General features: G+C 40.5%; 1 protein-coding gene across 1 annotated transcript in view; it reads left to right on the forward strand.

The window, feature by feature from the left end:
* Positions 1–22410, forward strand: part of DYNC2H1 (dynein, cytoplasmic 2, heavy chain 1) — a 132967-nt gene that overhangs the window by 15307 nt on the left and 95250 nt on the right. Inside the window, exons 10-22 of the mRNA XM_015413100.1 lie at positions 1225–1349; positions 3900–4075; positions 5982–6177; positions 7045–7140; positions 9504–9644; positions 9778–9876; positions 10735–10874; positions 11643–11871; positions 13304–13431; positions 14899–15014; positions 16579–16706; positions 18908–19057; positions 21100–21305. Coding sequence (XP_015268586.1) covers positions 1225–1349; positions 3900–4075; positions 5982–6177; positions 7045–7140; positions 9504–9644; positions 9778–9876; positions 10735–10874; positions 11643–11871; positions 13304–13431; positions 14899–15014; positions 16579–16706; positions 18908–19057; positions 21100–21305 — 1930 coding nt within the window. The remainder of the gene's footprint in view (positions 1–1224; positions 1350–3899; positions 4076–5981; positions 6178–7044; positions 7141–9503; positions 9645–9777; positions 9877–10734; positions 10875–11642; positions 11872–13303; positions 13432–14898; positions 15015–16578; positions 16707–18907; positions 19058–21099; positions 21306–22410) is intronic.

Raw genomic sequence — 22410 nt, forward strand, 5'->3', positions numbered from 1 at the left:
TTAATTATTCTGTATTTCCTGAAGATGTCCACTGAGTGGCTAAGAAGGCCTTGGATCAATTTAGTTTTAGGTTCCTGTGTCCAGATTTTCATTCCTCCAAACTAACAGGACAGTCTTAAGCAGAGTTACATGCTTACACTTGTCTTCAGTGGACTTAGAGGAGTGTACCTATGCTTAAGATGGCACTGTAACAGTGCCATCTTAAGCATAGGTACACTCCTCTAAGTCCACTGAAGAGTTATTATGGTCTAACAGTGCAGTCCTAAGCTCATCTACTCAGAATCCTGCTGACAGCTACTCAGTGGGGCTTACTTCCAGGGAAATGTTCTTAGGATTGCATGGTTAGCCTGTTGAAATATATGGGTTGAGACCAGAATGGCTCTGTGTAGGATTTCATGGTATTGAGCAAGACCCTTGGGGTCTAAGAAGGTCACATTTTCCCCAGCATATTATGTAGCACTCTTAGTTTGGGGCACTTCAAAGCCAAGTCTGGAAACCTGAAAGTAAATCAACAAAGGATTTCTTCGGCAGTAGAAATTATGTCCCTTTCCGGTGAAGAACCCATTCATATTTGAGAGACGGCCTGTTCGATATGTTGTTTTTCTTTTCTTTGGGCAGAAAGTATTTGAGGGAGAGGTCAGCTATGGCAAAAAAAAACACTGTGCAGTACTGCATGCACCTTCAGTTCCAGGTAGTTTTGAAAACTCAAGGAAAAAATCCCAAGTTCTTTTCCTGAGCATGCTGATAACTGAGATTCAGACAGACGGTGGCTTGAGCATCCTCCCTTGGCTGCTGCCATCATATAACTTAGCATTTATATAGTAGTTTCAAGTGTACAAAGTGCTTACTGTGCATTATCTTGTTCTAATCCTCACAGTAACCCTATATGGTAAATGAGTAGCATCATCTCCCTATTGTAGATGAGGAAGTGAGATACAGTGGGTTTCCTAAGGCTACTGTGAACCCATGATAGGGACAAAATCTGGATTGGGGCTTTTCTGTTTCTTAGCCTAGTCTCTTAGCTATACCAGCTTCATGTATCTTTCAAACTTAAAAAAACAAACTTATTTTCTAATACTTTTGAGTACATTAAACAGGCACCATTGAATTTTTAACAGTGATCAGATTTCAGCCTTGCTACCTTGGGCATTCGCAGAGGAGTTCTAGCAGAGCCCAAGGCATCTGTATAATTTATTAACTGATTGCTTGATGCTGTTAACACAGATTATCGAACAGACTTTGAGACAAGATGTCATGGTGTTCCTGGGGATGTCTCTGGGCCACTGGCAGGCAAAAATCTTTCTGAAGTTGTGAATAATATTGTTTGGGTACGCCAGCTGGAATTGAAGGTACATTTTCTTTTGCTGGATGTGACATATAAGTAAATAGTGTATCATATATTCATGTGTTCATGCTTAATGTAACATATAAATAAATAGTGTATAATAGGGCATGGTTTCCTGTCTTGAAAAACACAAAATGCTCTACATCTTACAATAGCACTATAGATAAGATTAGAATTTCAACAGCCAATCCATATGCCTCTTCAGGAAACCGCTTCAGAAAAGCTCCTCCATTAGCATGTCACAGCCTGGGGAACTCCTACAAGATAATAACTCAGCCCTACCCCACCTTCCTGACTAGATATAAATTACCTGCCTACCATTTTTCTTCTCACCTTGACACATCTGTCTGTGTTATACCTCTGAGGATGCCAGTCACAGCTGCTGGCAAAACGTCAAGTCCTGCATTGCCAAGACCATGGCCATACAGCCCGGAAAATCTACAACAACTAGTATATCATTTATTTTTTAATTTTATTAAAATAAACACATTACAGATACATTGCCAATCTAAACCCCCTTTCATCCTGCCTCCATGGACATAGAAAACCCTTCATCAGGAACTAACAATATCAATACTGTTTCCAATTATACAATTGCCATTTCTATTCTTTGTATAGCTCTTGACCATAAAAGATCTATACTGTATGTATCTCTGTTTTTCTGATAAGCCATTAATTTCACTGAAGTTTAGACCTCCTTTATTTTCAACAACCAGTCTTATCATTTAGGGATATTCTTTTGTTTCCATTGCTTGGCAGAAACCAGCCTGGCAGCAGTAATCATATGTAGGGCAACCATTTGCTGATCTCTAGGGATATCAGGTAGGTAATTCAGCAGCAGTGTCTCCAGTTTATAGGGGATTTATTTTTCCAACCCAATTGATATAATTTTCACCATTTGTTTTTGGAGGCACGTGTGCATGTACACCACATGTGAAATAAAATGAAAGAAATCTGCATCATCTTCTTTACAGAATCAGCATAAGCTGGTACCAGTCTTATAGATCTTTAAGGTTGTTAAAGGAGTTAAGTGCCACCTGTAAATCATTTTCAACAGGTTTTCTCTAAAAGAGAGGCAAACTGTAAAACTATCTATTGCAAAAGTTTTGATCAGGTTTGAGCATCATTTTCAAATTTCCATGTTAAATTATCTACATTTTTTCCTACCTATTGCAAAAGTTTTAATCAGGTTTGAGCATCATTTTCAATAGACAAGAATACACTCTGGAAATAAAACTTTTACCATCTGCTAAAGGCAGTTCCTCAAACTCTGTTGTAGGTCTTAAAATAGCATAGTGTATCATTTATGTCTACGATGTTACTAGTCTGAAAAGCCAATTGTCAGAGTTTTCCTGAATAGGAAATCTGTGGCTACAATCCTACAGTTAAGATGCTAAAATAAGCCCCGTTAAAGAAAAGGAGTGTATATAGTAAAGTATATAGTATAGGAGTGTATATAGTAAAGAAAAGGAGTGTATATAGTAAATATATGCAAATGAAGCAGAGCAGCTCTTACAAGGCTCTATAACAGTCTTCCCTTTCCAGTGTAAACTGCATACACTTTTGCAATGCACTTTGTCCAGTAGGGTCATTCAACCTCATCTGAAACCCTCTTGTGTCTTACCAGCAGCATCTTATGGCCAGCTTTTCTCCACGTTCCCACACTCAGTTCTGCTTCTGCTTTAGCTGGGAGGAGCCTGTGCATGGGTGAGATGGGGGTCTGGGGAACAGCTGGCAACAGGATTCTTCCAGTACGATACAAGAGGACTTTGGATGCTTCTGAATGACCTCAGTGGGTCAAAGAACATGTGGAAAAATATGTGCAGAAGTAGCTTGTGAGGGTGTGGTCGCTCCTGTAGTGCTGTCCATGCCTTGTGTTCCGTGAGCACAGGTAGTACTGTGCCCAGTTGGAGTTAAGCAAGTGAAATATATACTGCTTGCCATCTGTGACACTACTGTTGTTTTTACTGGAGACTTGACTACTTAAAAAAAAAAAACCTTTGGTTTTTTAGGTTTAAATTATTCTGATTGATTGATTGTGGCTGCAGCTTTAAACAAACAAACGGACACCCTCATGTAAAGGACAGTGTAGCCCAGGCCCTGTATGTGAAAATGTATGGGCACAAGCCTTCACTTGACAGGGGGCAATGCAGTGCAGGCTCAGTATCACGTAGTGTAGGGTCAACATCAGAAGAATTTTGTTAGCAGAACAGCATCAGTGAGAGGGACAAAGAATGAAGTGGTGGAGGAACAGCTTGTGTCCGGAGTGTGTGTTTGTATGTTGTTCATTAGAACATCTCCTTCCTGTGCTTAGTATTTTCACTCTAATGAAAGAACATTTGTTGTGGGACATAGAATGTAGGAGACACAGATTTGTAGGGGAACATGTTTGTTTTTTAGATATTAAGATACTATTAAAATTGTTTTTTGTGGAAGTGTGAGCAATTTAGGCTAAATAAATGTTGATATCTTGTTCTTTGTACCTTAATATGTTGCATTTCTAGGGAAAAAATTTAATATCCAAATGTTAAACTTCGTATATTTTTATACATAGGTGGATGATGCTGTTAAGATTGGAGAGGCGCTTCTTTCGGATTTGCCTGGATTTCGAAATTTCCGCCGAACCGCAGATGATCTTCTGGAACAGTTCAAAGTATACGAACAAGAACAATTCGATGATTGGTCCAGGGACATTCAGACAGGTCTGTCAAACCCAAAGTCTGGTCTTTGGTAAGTAAAAAAATACTTTGTTGAATACAAATAATATTAGAAATCTGTAGTGACACAATTTAGCTGAGAAGCAACTTGCTTTGTAGAACCAGCACATCTCCAGAGCACAAAAATACCCAGTTATGACCAAAAGTCTTGTACAAGAAGTAGGTACCGACCTTGTACTAACAGCCAGTTTACTATAAGTTACACTATGAATGTAAATTGTGTATGTGACAAATTTTTATTTGGTTCTGCTTTTCCATTAATAAGGTCATAGTTGTCACAGGGACTGTACATGACAGCCTTGTCATCGAATGACCCTTAAAGAGTAGTAAGTAGCATATATGAAGGATATGACAGGCCTGCCTTATTACTCTGAGTGTAGCATAAGTTTGAGGGTCCCATTTATTTTGCAAGCAGGTGCATATCTACAGTAAGGCTAGGTAAAGATCTCTCTTCCAGTAGCAGATTGGGGAGCCCAACGAACTGAGGGAAGCATGACTGCTATCTTGTGACAACCAGCAAAGAAAGAAGAGCTGGCATGGTATAGTAGGGGTGAGCAATATTTTTTTAAATCGGTATTTTCAGTTAGGGTCTATTGGACCCCCCAAAAATTCGAGATTTCCAAAAAATCCCAGATTCCAATACTGATATGGTATTCAGATCTGGTATTTTTTGGAAATCCTGAATTTTTGGGGGTCCAGTAGACCCGAGAAGAAAAATATCGTTTTTTAAAAAGCCAGCACGATCCTGGGGCTGCTTTGGCTTTGCCTGCAGCCTGGCTTAAACCAAGCTGCAGGAGAAATCAGCGCAAACCTGAGCTCAATCCTGGCTGGACTTGTTTCTTTTGCAGGCTGCAGGAGAAGCAAGCCCCAGAAGCTGTTGTGCTCCCGGTGGCACAGCAAATTCTGGGGCTGGCTTCTTCTGCAGCCCAGTTTAAACCGGGATGCATGAGAAGCCAGCCTCAAGCCAAGCTGGTGGGAACAGTCTGCTTCCCACTAGGATAGCTGATCTTCAGGATGTCTTCTAAAGTTCCTTTGAACTTTAAAGGGACTGCAGTAGAAGCCTGAGAAACAGTGGAGAGGTGGGAAAAATCTGCTCCCTCGTATTTGCTGTTTTCAGATCTACCTGGTGATTCCTGAATATATCTGGGATTTTTTCAGGATTTTTTCCCTGGTTCTCCCAAGAAAATCTGGATACATTTGGGATGCCGAAATCTTACTGGTATTTTTCAGGTAGATTTTTGGCTCGGGTCGATTTGAATGCACACCCCTATGGTATAGTGTTGGATTATGATCTCAGGGACCTGACTTCAAGTCTTTGCTTAACAGTTTAAGCTCCCGGGGGACCTTAGGCTAATCACTTTCTCACAATCTAGTTTACGTCCTTCTTGTAAAGATCAAGTGGAAGAGGGCAGAATGAGTATACTGTCTTGAACTCTTTGGACAAAGGGCATGATAAAACTGAGGGATAGCTAGAATGAAAGAGATGATTACGTCTTTCACCTCCTCCCTAAAACAATGATCTCTGAAACACAGTGAGCGTGATATGGGGTTCATTCCTCCTGATGGAAGAAGCAGAGCTATTTCCTTCATAGTGTTGTCCACTACAAGACGGAGTAGTAGTTTCCCTTTTTGTCCACTGTTTGGCGATCTGCACCTGGCACCACCTCCTTCTCTGATGGGAAAGAATCAACAAAATGCTCTGAAACCTTCCTTCATGCAGGGTGCTTTTAAAATCTTCATCTTCAGAGGTCGTGGTGGTTGAAAAGATTTGGGCCAGCTCCTTTTTATGCTTATATGGCAGTTCTAGTCTCGAATGGAAAATGAAAAAGTCTCTTGGAGACAAATGCCAGTTAAGTCTATAGACTATAAAAAATTTAGTTTAGAAATATATTGGCTAATAATTTACTTTTTTTGCTTAGTATACAGGCTAGCAATCTTGTTATGGAACTGGATCATTCTGATGGAGCATTAAAAATACATTATTCAGATCGTTTGGTGATCCTCATAAGAGAAGTTCGTCAGCTTTCAGCGTTTGGCTTTGTTATTCCTGCCAAAATACAGCAAGCTTCAAATATTGCACAAAAATTCTTCAAGCAAGCGGTTATTCTCAAACAGGTGACAGCATAAGCTACAGGTTATATTAGAACGTAAGAAAGGCCCTGCTGGATCAGACCAGGGGTCCATTTAATCCAGCAACTTGTCTTACATGGTAGCCAGTCAGGTCCTTTGGATGGCCAACAACAGGGCATAGAGGCCGAGGGCTTCCCCTGATGTTGTCTCTTGGATCTGGAATTCAGAGGAGTAGTGCCTCTGAATGTGAAGGTTCCCCTCAATCACCATAGCTAGTAGCCATTGATAGACTTATTCTCCCTGAATCTATCTAATTCCCTTTTAAAGCTGTTTATTCTTGTGACCATCACTACATCCTCTGGCAGCGAATTCCACATTTTAATCACTCTCTGTATAAAGTAGTATTTTCTTTTGTCTGTCCTGAACCTACTGCTCATCAGCTTCATTGGATGCCCTCAAGTTCTAGTACTTTGGGAGAGGGAGAAAATCTACTGCCCATCAACATGGTTGGATGTCCTTGAGTTTAACTATACAGAATGCTGTCAAAAGGATGGTGGTGGTTTTTATTATTGTGCTGATTTTTTGTTCTTCTCATTTGTAACTTTTTGCTGCAAATTATACAAATGTTGTTTTTCTGCTGTTGATTTCTGTGTTTTTATAGCTGAATCTATTGAATTTTGTTGTCCTGACTTTTAATTTTTTTTCCTTGGGCATCTCTGGATGCTGTTTGGATACTGTTAGTTTTTGGATTTATATTGTTGTTTTTCATTATTATGATTGGGGAGGTCTACTTCGAGTACCTGTGTGCTAAGAATACCAATGTTAAGAAGGACAAAGGGTGTAATACTGAAAGAAATAACTGAAGATATGGTGCTTGTGCATAATGAGCCTAATATCTCTTTGCTTTTATAGGTGGCACATTTTTACAACTCTATTGATCAACAGATGATTCCAAGTCAAAAACCAATGATGCTGCAATCAGCCTTAGCATTTGAACAGATAATTAAAGTAATTTTTATTCAATTAATACTTTTTTACTTCCTTCAAGATGCATGATTTTTACACATCTCCTTTCTGTTGTCTGCCTGCCTATGTTTCTACTGACTAATGGAGCTGATTACATTTCATCTTGTCCAAAATAGTTTTCTAAACTAAGCCTATTGTTTTGAAAATGATTTATTTTTGTTCATCTTAGACACATGGAAGCAAACTGTTTTGTTACATTGAACACATTATGCTGAGGCATAAACATACACAACATTTTGCTAATGGAAGAAATATAGCAAATGGTAATGGACCCAGGAACTTTTGTTTTCTTCTACTATGACAATTAGGCTGTGATCCCAGTTACGATTCCTTGGAAGTTTCCTTCTGAAACAGGGTTGTCAGATCCCTTTGAGACACTGGTGGGAGGATGGGGGGGATTCACCAGGAGCCAGAAGTGTCACCCCCAATGTGCTGATTCCACCAGAAGTGACATTGTGTGCTATACTTACGTCACCCAGAAGTGACATGGGTATGTAGGGGCTGACGCTCTGGGTTTTTTGGCAAAACTCTAGGGTAACATTGCCTCAAACAGAGTTTTGTCCAAAACCCAGAACGTCACCCTACCGCGCAACCTAGTCACTTCCGGGTGAGATAGGCACATCGCTCCATGTTCCCTTTCGGGGAGGGGGTCCTCCTGCCAGCCAGCAGCAGGCAGGAGCTTGCAAAACTGGGGATTCTCTGCCCCCAACTGGGGACTGGCAACCCTATTCTGAAATCATCAGGATTTACTTTTCAGAAGAAGAAGAGAAGAGATTGGATTTATACCCCGCCCTTCACTCGGTGTCTCAGAGCGGTTTACAAACTCCTTTCCCCTCCCCTCCCCACAACAGACACCCAGTGAGGTAGGTGGGGCTGAGAGAGCTCTTTCCAGACCTTGCCCTTGAGAGAAGCTGTGACAGAACTATGGCTTGTCCAAGGTCATCCAGCAGCTGCAAGTGGAGGAGTAGGGAATCAAACCCACTTCTCCCAGATTAGAGTCCACACACTTAACCACTACACTTTTTTGGGGGACTGGGGTAATAACTAGATTATTCAATGGTCAATCCTGTTTAGAATCTTTCACTTGCTTTGACAATATAGGGAATACAAAAAAAGTCCACATTGAAAATGGCAGTATAAAAGAGAGCAGTTTACTTTGGGGGAAATAGGCAGCTCAGAATATTTTGGGTGTTGAATTAGAGCATCTTTTTATTTTGGGATCCTGACTCTCAGGGTGTTTTTGTGCTAGCTTCTTTTCTCTGGTCTCAACAGTACCCACTTTTATTCCTGAGAATTCTAGCTATGTTTTTTTCCAAATCATTGCATTCCTGTGTTGTCTTTTTTAAGTGCTGGTTTATTCATAGCAGTTTTTGGAGCTTCTTTTGCCAACGAAATACAATAATTTCTGATGTAAAATAGAAATAATGCTATTATCTCTAGTTGTCTAGAAGTGTGGCCCATGATGTACTTGGTAAAGATGTTTAACCCTTCCTATCTACATTTCCCTGCTGCTCTTTTATCCTTAGCTGTGCTAAAATGCTGTTTGCCATTGAGTTTAAGTTGCATATTAGTGAGTCCCATTATACTTTCAAGGTGAAATGAGGTGAAATTGACAAAGGATTTGTCCCTGACACTTCAGCTCTGTCTTGAATCTTTAGGGGCATTTCAGATGTGAAAATGGGAATATTTGTCAGTTTCACCTCTTGGTTTTTCCCCCCTCCAGTGCTAGCAGGCAGACACTCACTGCTTTTGATGGGGGGAGGGGGGAATCTTGAAAATGAAAAGGCTTTCTTCCCTTGATCTCTGCAGTGAGGTAGCCTACAGTTTGGAACGAAAGTGTGGTGAAAATTACAAATCTCTTATCAATTTCAACTTATTTTATGTTTTCTCTGAGTGGTATAGCAGTTGTAATGATAGGGAAACATTTACAGAGAAAGAGTGGGCAGGTAAACTGGCTTTCATTCTTTTGGAAGGGTGACTTTTCCTTGGATCAGCAGTAGCAGAGGCTCTTTTTTGCAGGGAAAGGGGTTGCCACACTGGGGAGTATCAGTTTCCTTGCGTATCTGTCCCTACTGAGAAGCATTGATTCCTTTTTCTATTTGACACTTTCTTTTGCTTTCGTTTAATTCATAATAACCAAGTTGGGTCGTCTGTCTGTAGACTCCAGTAGCACCTTAAGGACTAACAAAATTTGTGGCAGGGTAGGAGCTTTCATGAGTCAGTGCTCACTTCTTTGGATATCTTTTTTGTACCCCTAAATATGGACAGTGCGTGATTTGCTGTACTTTATGGAAATGCAAAAATGTAAACTTTTGTGTAACCACAACGTTTCCTTTCCTTGGTAGCACTCAAAGTCTGAGGGACCAATAACCTGGGATAACCCTAAAGTATTAGAAGCATACATAAAAAAGCTCCAAAGTGCAGCAGAACGGCTTGCCACAGAAAACAGAAAGTTAAGAAAATGGCACACTACTTTTGCTGAAAAGGTATTTTTAATCTTTTGTGTGTTGTTTCCATCTTTCTTCCTACCTGGTTGTCGACAAGTTTTAATGTCAGCTAAATTCTTCTTGGTAGGTTGTTGGGCTGATGAACATCGATCTGCTTCGGCCTTCTTGGTAGGTTGTTGGGCTGATGAACATCGATCTGCTTCGGCAGCAGCAACGCTGGAAAGACGGGTTACAGGAGCTGCGAGCTGTTTTTTCTGGCCTTGAGGCACAGGTACGCCTTCATTGGTACTGAAATTCGTAAATTAAATAGGGTGGGAAGCTAATGTTAATGTACTTGGTGTGCACTGCTTCTTAGCAAAACATTTCTTACAAATACATCAGCTTATTACATCTATCGTAACTTTTGAAAATAGTGGCTGTGGATGAAATGTTTCGTTCATCTGCAGTGTATGTGAAATTCATAGCTGAGTCTCTTGCTCAGCTTTGCAGATCATTGAGTGGTTGCAGATCATTGAGTGGCATGGCCCACTCACAGCCAAAATTACACTTGTTAGAATTTTAGGAGTCCATTCGGCATTTAGGATTCTGTTGTTTCAACGCAACCCTAGAGTCGGATTTGACTGGCTTTCGAGCAAGGGAACCTTTACCTTTACCTTTAATGTATGGAAATGAACAGCTGAAGCGTTTCATGGCATGGAGCTAAATACTATTACATGGTAAATAACATCCAGTTAAACCTGTATTGATGAGTCTTTTTCCCCCTCCGGGGAGTTTGATTCTCTACTGCAAATCTCCGATGGAACTCTTGGCTAAGTGCCCTTCCCTAGTTAATTTTAGAGGTGGAACAACTCAACAAGGATATTGAGCTGTTTTGGTAATTTCAGAGAATAGGGAATAGTCATGCTCCTGCACATACAGTGAGAAGTTAGATTGCAGTGACTGGGTTGAAAGGGTACCCAGAGCCCATTTAGTTTGGTTGGTTGTTCTTATATAGAGTATTCTGTAGCTACGCAGCCTCTAAAGATGCCTGTACAGTCTGTTCTTGAAAAGGAAAACCGTTGCATTTGATAAATGGCTTCCATAATTGAGAATGCTGATGTAATTGCATTCTAATATTGTCAAATTGTAGGGTTTCCTTTCACGTGACATGAAAGCTTGGAGACTGCACTGGAATCATCAACTATACAAAGCCCTGGAGCATCAGTATCAGATGGGTTTGGAGGCACTCAATGAAAATCTGCCAGAAATAAACATTGATCTAACTTACAAGTAAGATTTTTGAGGCCTAATGTATGGAAATGAGCAGCTGAAGCTTTTCATGGCATGGAGCTAAATACTATTACATGGTAAATAACATCCAGTTAAACCTGTATTGATGGGTCTTTTTCCCCCTCCAGGGAGTTTGAACCTCTACTGCAAATCTCCGATGGAACTCTTTGCTAAGTGGCCTTCCCTAGTTAACTTTTGTGGTGGAACAACTCAACAAGGATATTGAGCTGTTTTGGTAATTTCAGAGAATAGGGAATAGTCATGCTCCTGCACATACAGTGAGAAGTTAGATTGCAGTGACTGGGTTGAAAGGGTACCCAGAGGCCATTTAGTTTGGTTGGTTGTTCTTATTATCGCTTTTTCACATGTCCACCACCTGTACAGTCTGTTCTTGAAAAGGAAAACCGTTGCATTTGATAAATGGCTTCCATAATTGAGAATGCTGATGTAATTGCATTCTAATATTGTCAAATTGTAGGGTTTCCTTTCACGTGACATGAAAGCTTGGAGACTGCACTGGAATCATCAACTATACAAAGCCCTGGAGCATCAGTATCAGATGGGTTTGGAGGCACTCAATGAAAATCTGCCAGAAATAAACATTGATCTAACTTACAAGTAAGATTTTTTTCCTCCCTGCTGGTAAAACTGATGAAAGATCCTTGAGTTTTCATTACAACCAATGAATAATTGCTGTTCCAAGATGTGATTTGAGGATTAAATGTCTGAGAAATACTAGTTTTAATTTATTTTGAAATCTTTTTTCAGACAAGGGAGGTTACAGTTTAAACCTCCTTTTGAAGAAGTGCGAGCACGATACTACAGAGAAATGAAGAGATTCATCTCTATTCCCAATCAGTTTCGGGGAGTGAGCGAGACGGATGAGGAGTGCATTTTTTCTGTTATGACTGAAAGAAATGCAAGTGGATTTCTGACTACTTTTACTAAAGCAGAAAACTTGTTCAGAAGATTGGCAGAGGTTGCGGACCAATTTAAGGTGCATAAATATTTGCTGTTTGGTTCAGGGACTTTTTGAGGATGAGTATTTTACCAGCTGCCCAACACTGATTTGTATTCGTTTGTGTTTAATTGAGATAATGATGCTTAACATTAAGCTCCTGAGATCTCGTCACACTTCCTCCGGCAATAATGTTTGTTTCGATGCCACTGGTATTACTCTAGCATTTCCTGCCGGAAACATGTAAAGGGCAGAAGCGTGTATGTCTAATTTAAAGGGCAAGAATGAATTCCTAGTCAGTTGTTACCAGTGTGGTTAGAGAATACTAAGCAGCGTTGGCTCAGTTAGAATTTGAAAAAGGTCCGCAGGGAAGAGCAAGAGCAGTTGCAGAAGATCAGCTGGAAGAATCCTGATGATGAGCATGTATACATATGTTTGAAATGCATTGTGGAAAAGTAGCAGTCGCAACTTCAATGCTAACAGAGGACAAAATTCAGTCCTTTGCTATATGGATAGAGGATAGCATATAGAATCCGATATGTAAAGAGACCCCAAGGATGGGGTATATAGTGCATATCTGCCCCCCACTGCATCAGACATGTAAAAATTGGAGGGTGTAAGGGGTTGGTGTTGGAGGTCATCCCGTGGGTGTGTCAGAGCACTTATCAAGGATCAAACATTAAGGACGGGACTTTCTGCTGGGTGAGGTAAGTGGAGAAACAAGGGAAATTGGCAGTGACTTCTGGTCCTGTAAATGCTCACAAAGCCTCCTGACTCTTGCTGTTCCTTTTCACCCCTCCCCGGATGCAGTCTGATGCATGAGCCATTTATTTATTTTATCTGTCTATTTATTTATTTAGACTTGTATCCTGCCCTCCCCGCAAGCGGGGTCAGGACAGATCACATAACAGGTTCTCAAGCCATTCGGCTCATTGCAATGGGTCAATAAATAAACACATTAATACAATATTTAAGAACAGTTAAAAACAGTATAATTTAAAACAGGTAGCGCTGGCAGTTTAAGTATACAGTCTCCAAAACAGGTGCCGCTAGATCCCTCGGTCTTCTTGGTCTGGGCTGTGTAAAGATGGAAGGCTTCAGCAAGGGAGGCCGGCTTTGTTGGATGCCTGCCGCCTCATCCAAAGGTCTGGCAGAACAGCTCCATTTTAGAGGCCCTGTGGAATGTTGATAGGCCATGAATGTCACCTCCACATAGGGCGTCCCCATCCTCCATGGGCAGTGGCTGATACACAGCTGCATGCCTGCACTTTGAGCCTGAGAGGTATGGATTGTGCTCTGATTTATTATTTACTCATTTAATGCATTCTGAGCTCAGTCAACTTCAGCAGATGCATCTGTATCTCCTGGTAGTACCTAACTATTTTGCTTAATTTGAAAAGAATACTGTGCTGAGTAGCTAATAAAATAAGATTTTTTTTCTCTGTTATTTAAAAAAAACATTATGGAAAAGGAGTGGATTGTAATGGGACAAGTGGATATGGAAGCTATGGTGGAGAATCACCTTTTTACTGAACAGGATTGGGAAAAAAACTTCAAGGCACTAAAAGTGAGAGGGAAAGAAGTAGAGCGTCTACCAAGGTATTGTTTTGTGAAAGAATTCTGTGTGAATAATAGACTACCAGATCAGTCATGTTTGAAAGGGAGCCAGTTTTGGTGTGGTGGTTAAGAGCAGCAGACTCTTATCTGGAGAACTGGGTTTGATTCCCCACTCCTCCACATGAAGCCAGCTGGTTGACCTTGGGTCAGTCACAGTTCTCTCTGAGCTCTCTGAGCCCCTAAAAACAAGGTTAGCTCATCACTAGCACAACTTTAAGAGCTAGAATTTGTGGCTGCCAGACAATCCTAGGATCTCTTGGCTATTCAGCACACAAAGCTATAGGATAATTTTTAATTATTATTATTAGTCATGTTTGATAGCATAAATCTACTTTGGATATATATATATTTAATATTTATTCGGCTCTTATTTTTTCTGTGGAATATGGTTCCAGTCTTAGACTAAAACTTCTCAGAAGATTCCCATTGACTTCATGGGGACTGGATACAGTGCTAATAGTATAGTTATTTATGAGACTGTGAAAGTATTGTTTCAGTGCTTGCATGCACTCAAGTAAAGGTGTTATGTGAAATGGTAAACTCATGAGGTTGATTTGCAATAACCTATGAAGTCTGAGGAGGGCCTGGCGTGATGTGGTCCATGGGGTCGCGAAGATTCAGACTCGACTGTGCAACTGACCAACAACATGAAGTCTGAAATTCCCCAATTGGTTGTGGGTTAGCTAGATTTGTTAGTGTTAGCGAGAAACATTTGATACAGGGCTTCAGCACAGAGTTTCATAAGAGCCCTGATGCGGCCCTGTAGTTGCAGCACAGGTTAAGAATTACTTCTGGCTAAATCTGGTTCTTTGTAGATCTATTGCCTGTGTGGAACTAGCTACACCTAACTTTGGACTGAAAGAGAAGCTTCTGTGGGAACTTTTACATGTGTTATCAGAGCTCTTTCAATGACAACATACTGTTGGATTGGGACTAATACTCCTAGTAGCTGCAGAATATTTTGTTTCAGTTATGTAGGGCTCATACTTATCACCTTAATTGAGAAAACATACAGTTAAATTCCTGATTTGTTCCAGCAATCTAGGGTTGTGTTCATAGATAAATGGAATTATAATATGATATCCAGCGCATCTAAGATGACATAGTCCAAAGAATTTTGGAGATTAGGTTATTGTGCCTTGATTGAAACATGAACAGAATAGGATGGTACCCTTCATCTTTAGAACCAAGGCTTGTATGCATATATAGTTTTTTTCAGGACAAGTACAATTGTAATTATTCCAAGTAAAGTTGTCATTTCTCGTGATATATTTCTGTACTTCCACATGAAAGATTTTTGTTGGTATATACCCAAATTATAAAACAGTATTGCATGAGAAAATGAATCAAATTTCCAATGTTTATTTTAAACTTTGCTTAATAATGTGAAAAATAACCAGTAATGTTCTGTCTCTGATCATTTGAAATCTGTTGTCTTAACTTTTGAAGCACCATGAAAGTAGATTGCATAATTGTGAACTGCAACCCTGTGAAGACTATGGTTGATGATCTCATCCAGAAGTTGTATGATGCTCTTGTGATGTCTTTAAGAAAATCTGTACAAGGTAATACACAAGGGAGGGAAGTTCTTGTTTTGCAAAATAGTTGTAAATAGTTGTTTGCCCTTTGTGCCATCTGTAAACCCCTTTTATAACTCTGTACAAAGTGCTATGCTTACTTCCCTGTAATTGCCATTGGTTTCAGTGGCTTTGTGTATTTTTAAGCAAAAGATCACCCTCTAAATTGTTTTGGGATGAATTGTTAATATTATTTTACTGTAGGCTGGACTTTATGCATAGTTATAACCCTAAATTTAAAGCAGTGGGCAAACGATGCCCTTCTGTCCCCACCCCCAACAGTAACAGAAATATAGTTAGCACAAGGCAATTCAGTGGTTTCTGTTCTGTTGTTTTTGTTTTGTTTCAGGAAGGGGCAAAGCACTTGTTTTGTTTTCTTATGATAAAAATTAAGAAACTGGGTGAATTTTGAAAAGTACAAAGTTTGGCATGAGTACTTTCAACCAGTGAGCTGGTATAGTATAGCAGTTACAATGTTATGCTATGGTCTGGGAGACCTGGATTCAAATCCCCCGTCTGCCATGAAGCTTTTTGAGTAACCTTTTGCAAGTCACAGGGTAGAGTAACCTAACCTACCTCACTGGGTAGTTGTGAGGATAAAATGCAGGAGGGGAAGACAGTGTGCATTACTCTGAGCTCTTTGTAAGAAGAATGGGCTATACATAGAGTTGCAAGATCTCCCCCTATGGTGAAAGACCTCCCTCTGGCAACCCCTTCTGCCCACCGCTGCTCTGTTGGCCAGCAAGAGAAAAATAAATTAAGCAGTTGCTGTCAGAGTGATGGCATTAACATCACTTCCAGTGAAAACCTGGAAATGACATCACACTTTCCTAGGAACTGCCAAACTCTGTAATTTCTGGTGAGTCCTAGAGATATACAAGTACTAAAGTAGGGGTGGCCAAACTTGCTGAACTTAAGAGCCACGTAAAATAAACATCAGATGTTTGAGAGCCGCAAGACATGAACAAATATTACGTTTTTATTTTAAAATAGGCAGATTTGCTTTTTATTAGCATTAAACAAGACTGCCAAAAATAAAAGGGGTAAAAACAGATATTGATAATGATATTTATCTGTCCAATTATAGTTATTTGTTTGCTAATGGTATTTATCTGTCTAAGAGAGAGAAAAAGAGAGACAGGCGGAAAGGAAGACTGAAAGAGGTGGAAAGAGAGAAACAAAGAAAGCAAATACATGGGAGGGAGGGGGAAGGAAGGAAGAGAGGGAGGGAGGGAGAAAAAGTATGCCTTCCCTTTGCTTCCCCAGCTGCCCTACTGGGAGCTACACAATGTGTGAAAGAGCCGCATGTGGCTCCCGAGCCACAGTTTGGCCACCCCTGTACTAAAGTATTTGGATTCCATATAGGAAGTGACACGTATGCTCTGATTTCAGGCCACGTTGCGTGGGATGATTTCCTGCATGGATATCGCTTCTGTACTGTTGAAATGTGTGTCTTCATCAGCTATGCACCATCATATGTGAGCTGGAGAGGCTATTAATGAAAAGGTTTTTCATTAATCTAATGCATTTGTTTTCATTTTTCTTTATGTAGCTCATCTGCATGAGATTTCTTCATTCCTTAGTGATGCCATGGAAAGTTTAATAACCAGACCCCAAAGTGTGGATGAAATAGCGCAAGATAATTTAAACTATAGAAACTTAACAGGAAAAAAAGGAGAGGTAATGTTTTTCTACACCATTAAGAAAGATATTTTAAATTAGTCCTAACAGTTCTGTTTACAGTCACAACTTGAATGCCATGATTTTTATTTGAGAAAATTGTTCTGTTACCACACTCTTATTTTGGCATACTCAGCTCGTTTTCCATTAGGCACAGATTTCATTGTATTTCCCCCTCTTTGGCTCATTGATATTATTTCTCTTCTTATTGGGTAACTTATTTATCTTCTGTGTCCCTTAAATAAGGGCAGCAATGTTTGCTATTAAAAATGTAGGGGAAGATCTCCTTGGGAGGATTCCACAGAACTACTTCAAGCACATTCAAAGACTTGGACATCTCTGGAACATTTTTCCTTTTTTCCCCCTTTGAACATCAGGCTCTCAGGCCATATATCACAAGCTTTATCGATCTCCACTGTTTCAGAAGTGGAGCTTGCTCATTGTCTAGCACTAAGCTACCTTGGCTATACAGAAGTGGTTACATTGTTCTTTGGATCCCATCTCACAATGGGGTATAGTACAATCCACAGTGCATCTACTTTGCAGAAGTTAGTGGGATGTTCCATGGTAAAGAGATTGATGACTGGAGCCATAACATAACCTCTGTAATGTGAAGAAAAGGATAAAGCTGAGGCTCAGTCCATTCAGAAGGAGGCTGAGTTTGTGAGCACAGTGGGATCCTCTTATCCGTTCCTGCCTTGGCATGCACTGTTTCTCAGAGTGCCAGCCCAGTATGTAGAATGGGAGATCTGTGCGTGCCTCCCACCTCTTTCTCCAGTCCAACTCTTAAGAAACACACATGGGTATTTTAGCTGTGGTGGACTGGATGAAACCCAGCTTATGTTAGAATGGCCAGATGTAAAACAATTAAGATAATAAATTCAGGTGAGTAGCCGTGTTGTTTGGAAGCAACAGAAGGAAGTGAGTCCAGTGGCACCTTTAAGACCAACAAAGTTTAATTCTGGATATGAGCTTTCGTGTTTATGCACACTTCATCAGGTACAGTGAAACAGTTTTCTTCAAGCTTTACATACAGATTGGATTAAAGCCGTTGTTAAGACCTGTGAATGGCAGCAAATTAGCATACAAATACAAGAGTGAACAAACAGATGTGAGAACTAAGTGCCACCGGACTCAAACGTAGTTCTCACATCTGTTTGTTAACTCTTGTATTTGTAAATGCTAATTTGCTGCTTTAATCCAATTAAACAACTGCTTTAATCCAATCTCAGCTATACTTATTGTCCGGTTACTTATGCATTTTAACTCTAACTGGCCCTTCCTGGGAATTAACCCCACCCCCCTCTCTCTACGTATGTGTAAGGCTTGAGGAAAACCATTTCAATGTATCTGATGAAGTGTGCACGCACACAAAAGTTTATACCCAGAATTAAACTTTGTTGGTCTTAAAGGTGCCACTGGACTCAAACTTTGTTCAGTTAAGAGAATAGTCATTGCTGCAATTGCATTGGAATGTATTTTTCTGTTGAGGTAAACATATGTGTTGGTTTGCATTGATCCATCTTTGAATATTTACCTGGGATAAATAGAAGAATTGGCAACTGGATTAAAGAATACAGCTATTTAAACTCTGCTGAAGTTCTTTTCAGGAGGTAGCCATGTTGGTCTGCAGTAGAACAGTTAGATTCATGTCCAGTAGCACCTTAGCGGCCAATAAGAGTTTCAGGGTATAAGTTTTTGAGAGCAGAGGTTCTGTATGTTAACAAAGCCCAGGAATTTCCAGTCTGTGTATATATCACACGCAGACATATCCTTTAAAGAAGCTGTTTGGAGACTGGCAGTACTATCCTAAGCAGAGTTCTGTGCTTCTCAGTCAGTTGAAGCCATTTTACTGAACATATTTTTCTTTTGAACTCTGTTTTTAGATTTCCGGTCGGTTCTATAGTCCCTAATCCTATTGCATTGTTTATTACAACGTCCCCTCTTGTTGATTGTGTTGACTTGCTCTGTGTACTCTGCCTCCAGTCCAAGCGAGAAAAGTGGACTATAAATAACGCAAATAAATAAATATAATACGTAAATAAATATAAATATAATATTTATCCGTATGTTGACCGAAAAACTTGATTAATAATGTTCCGCTTATTAGCAAGCAAAAGTAGAGTATAAATCTAAAAAATCGCAATGAGAGTGCAGGTTTTGTCTATATCATCATATTCATCTAAAATCTTTTTATTTAGGTTTTCCTCCTGTTTCAAGAAGCAGAAGGTAAAAACAAGCTCCTTCGGACTGTGGCTGGTGGGGGCATTGACACCATCAGCAATCTGAGAGCTACATGGGACAAATTTGAATTAATGATGGAAAGCCATCAACTTATGATTAAAGAACAGGTAAATTGGGATGGATCACAAACGTCTTTTTGTTCAGAGGTAGATGGAGGGAGGAAGTAGGGAAGGTGCATTTGTTGGTCCCTGCCTACTGTATTGTATTGAAAAGCTGGGAATGTACACACGGCAATAAGGTGTCCCTGAAGGATGAGCGTAGTGCAGAATGTTATGAAAATATGATCAATATGAACAAGGAATTGTGAACTCTGATCCTGAAATGGCTTAGACCTCTGAGGGCTGTCCGACACATTGCACGGTACTGCCTATGGGTTTGCGACTAAGTGTACAATTTGATAGGAAACGGCAGCAAATGATATATATGGTTTCAAACATTGGTTTGTTATAGTCACGATTTACATTTTTGGTGTACAGTAATAATATCTTGAATGGACACCCTGGAGCTCTGTGCAGGCATGGCAATGTATGGTGAGCATATTCAGAATATACGATCATGTTTATTTTTATGTTTGTTATTAATTGTGTTACTTCTACAAGTATAGTATAGTTGAATACAAGTGGGGGACCCACAAGGACTTGCAGGGATCTCATTTCTTCCCCTCCACAATTCTCTATCCCTTTTTTCTGTTTCCTTCTCTCTTTTCCACCCACCAGTCAACCCACCTTTATCCGCCCTCCTGTCTTTAGCGTTCTTTCTTTCACTTGCAGCCTAAATCCACGAAAATATAGCCAAGTTGCACAGTTTTGGCTGCCAGGCCCAGTTGCTCATTAAGGGACATGCAAAGACTTGCACAGGGGACTTCACTTTCCATGCATCCCTCTCCCCACACTATTTCCTATTTCCCTCCTCATGGCAACCCCCATATCTTCACTTTCCCCTGCTTCCTTTTCTCCTTCCCATTCACCAACCAATCTGCCTTTTATTTGCCCATCATCTTTGGCTATGTTTATTATCTATTTGCTTCCTATACCCTGCTTTTCTCCCAAATGGGGCATCAAAGCTGCTTACCTGGTTCTCCTCTCCTCCATTTTATCCTCACAGCTACCATGTGAGATAGGATAGACTAAGAATATGTTACTTTCCCAAGGTCACCCATTAAGCCTGTATGGCAGAATGGTAATTTGACTGTGGGTCTACCAGATACTAGTCTGAAACTCTAACCACTACACCACGCTGGATTTTATGGGGTGGCTGCTGCTGAATAGTAGCGAACAGCCAGTCCTGGGTTAGTCATGCAAGTCATATGGTATCAAGTTGGACAGTGGTTCCTGCCAGGCCTGACCCTGATGGGATCCTCTCTTGAACGCCAAAACTGCCCTGGAGGTCCTGTACTCTCCCCAGGCCTTTCACTGACAGAAGCAACAGCCACAATGGCCACTGACTTTCTTAAAGCTACAGGTGCTGCTTTTGTTATTTGGGTTGGGTCTAATGTACTTTTTCAGGTTTTCAGCAAACATGAGGCTTTTTTCGGGTTTGCAGAAAGATCTGGCTTTTCTGTCCATGGTTCCAATCTCCAGATTTAAGTATCCACTGATGGGGCCACACTGAGAATTAGATATATTGATGATAGCAACTAAGGTCTAAATATGTGTGCACTGTTCACACATTGTCAAGTCACAGCCTGAGACAATTCTCAGGCATAATTATGGGATCCCCATAGAATGCCACTCATCCAGCTCTGTCACTCCATTAATTGAGAGTGGATGTAATATAGTCTAGGTCAGGGAGGCAAAATTTCCTTTTAGGAAGGTTAGGGGGCTTGCCATCATCACACCACTGTTTGCTCCAGCAGTAGATACCTTGTAGTTTTTTTGTGAGTTGGTGACAGGGTGGTTCCATATATGTGCTGGCCTCTTATATCTGAATGTGCCACCAGCACCTTGTATGTAGCTGATATAGTGCAATACTGAAAGGCTATGCCTTGTTTTGGATAGTGTCTGTTTCTTTCATAAACTGCCGAATACGAGGAACGTTAAAAAAAATCTGCAATTCTGAAAGGCTATGCCTTGTTTTGGATAGTGTCTGTTTCTTTCATAAACTGCCGAATACGAGGAACGTTAAAAAAAATCTTGTCTTTTTTTTTAAGGTTGAAGTGATGAAAGGTAACGTGATGTCCCGTGTTAATATGTATCTTCAAGGACTGGAGAAATTTAAAGCACGCTGGGACCAGTTAAAACCCAGTGATGATATCATTGAAACAGGTCATCATGATATACTGCAGAAAAGTGCTCAGACAATAAAAGAAAAGAAAGCTGAGTTTGATGAACTTGAGGATACGAAACAAAAGCTAATGTGTGTTTATTTCTGTAGATGCATATTATTAAAAGTAGGACTGTAACCAGAATTTGTAAATACATGTTTTTGAAAGCAAATTAGACCACTGGGAATTGCATATTGCCATTTTTCAGTTGTGCACAGAATGAAGAGTATGTCCATGAATAAATGGTAGATAAACGGTTGCGACTTTGTTAATCAAAACACAACTCTGCAGTGGGCATCTTAAATGAGTTAATACCTAAATGTAGTACGGTAGTTAATGTTTTTGGTGACAAGGTGATTTTAGACATTCTTTGTTGTCTTCCATCTCCTTTCTAGGGTCTCAATCCTAGCTCTGAGTTCTTTAGTACTCACTCATACTGTTCAGGCACTTCCTAGTGTACACTTTGGTGTTCAGCGGAGGGGGCTGTCCATGTCCCCATATCCCTAGTTCATAAATTTTGGGTCTGGGAGTCTAGCCTGCTCCCAAGGTGGTTCCTAGCCTTGTTCCCCAAGCCAAAGTACTCCCAAATGACTGGCCTGAGGAGGCCCCAGATCTTCGACGTGTTCTCTGTGCTTCACACCCATGGGATCTAGTGCACACGCGCTGGATCGATCGGCATTGTAGCAAGCTCTTTTAACGGATTTTTGCGCCCAGACCTCGGGCATGCACAGGAACCCCACCGCGCATGCCCAGAGGGGAGGGCGCGGACATCCCTCCAGTTCCTTTCTTACCGCCGCATTGGAAAGACCTTTTCTCCATCGGTCTGATCGGTTCAATATTTTTGGCTATTTGCCTCACGGCTCTTTGAATTTTTCCTCACTTATCCACCTTTTTTGTGTTACTTCTTTGTTATCTACAAAAACTTTAAAAAAAAAGACTTTATTTTTCCTGAGGGGCGAAAGTTCCGTTTACCTCAGCTTGGCCTTCGGGCTCTACCCTCCCCTTTCCCCCTTCTTTCTCCACTATTTTCTTATTCTATGGAGAAAAAGTGGGGCTTTTTTAACCTGTGTCAACGTTGCGGTAGTAAACTCGCATCGCCTGACCTGTGTCTGGGAGAGTCTCACAGACCGGACTCTTGCCAGCACTGTGCAAGATTTTCAAACCAAACCCGAAAAAACAGAGCTGCACGCCTCAAAG

The sequence above is a fragment of the Gekko japonicus genome, unplaced genomic scaffold, assembly GCF_001447785.1.
Source record: "Gekko japonicus isolate JY-2015 unplaced genomic scaffold, Gekko_japonicus_V1.1 scaffold3232, whole genome shotgun sequence".
NCBI lineage: Eukaryota > Metazoa > Chordata > Lepidosauria > Squamata > Gekkonidae > Gekko > Gekko japonicus.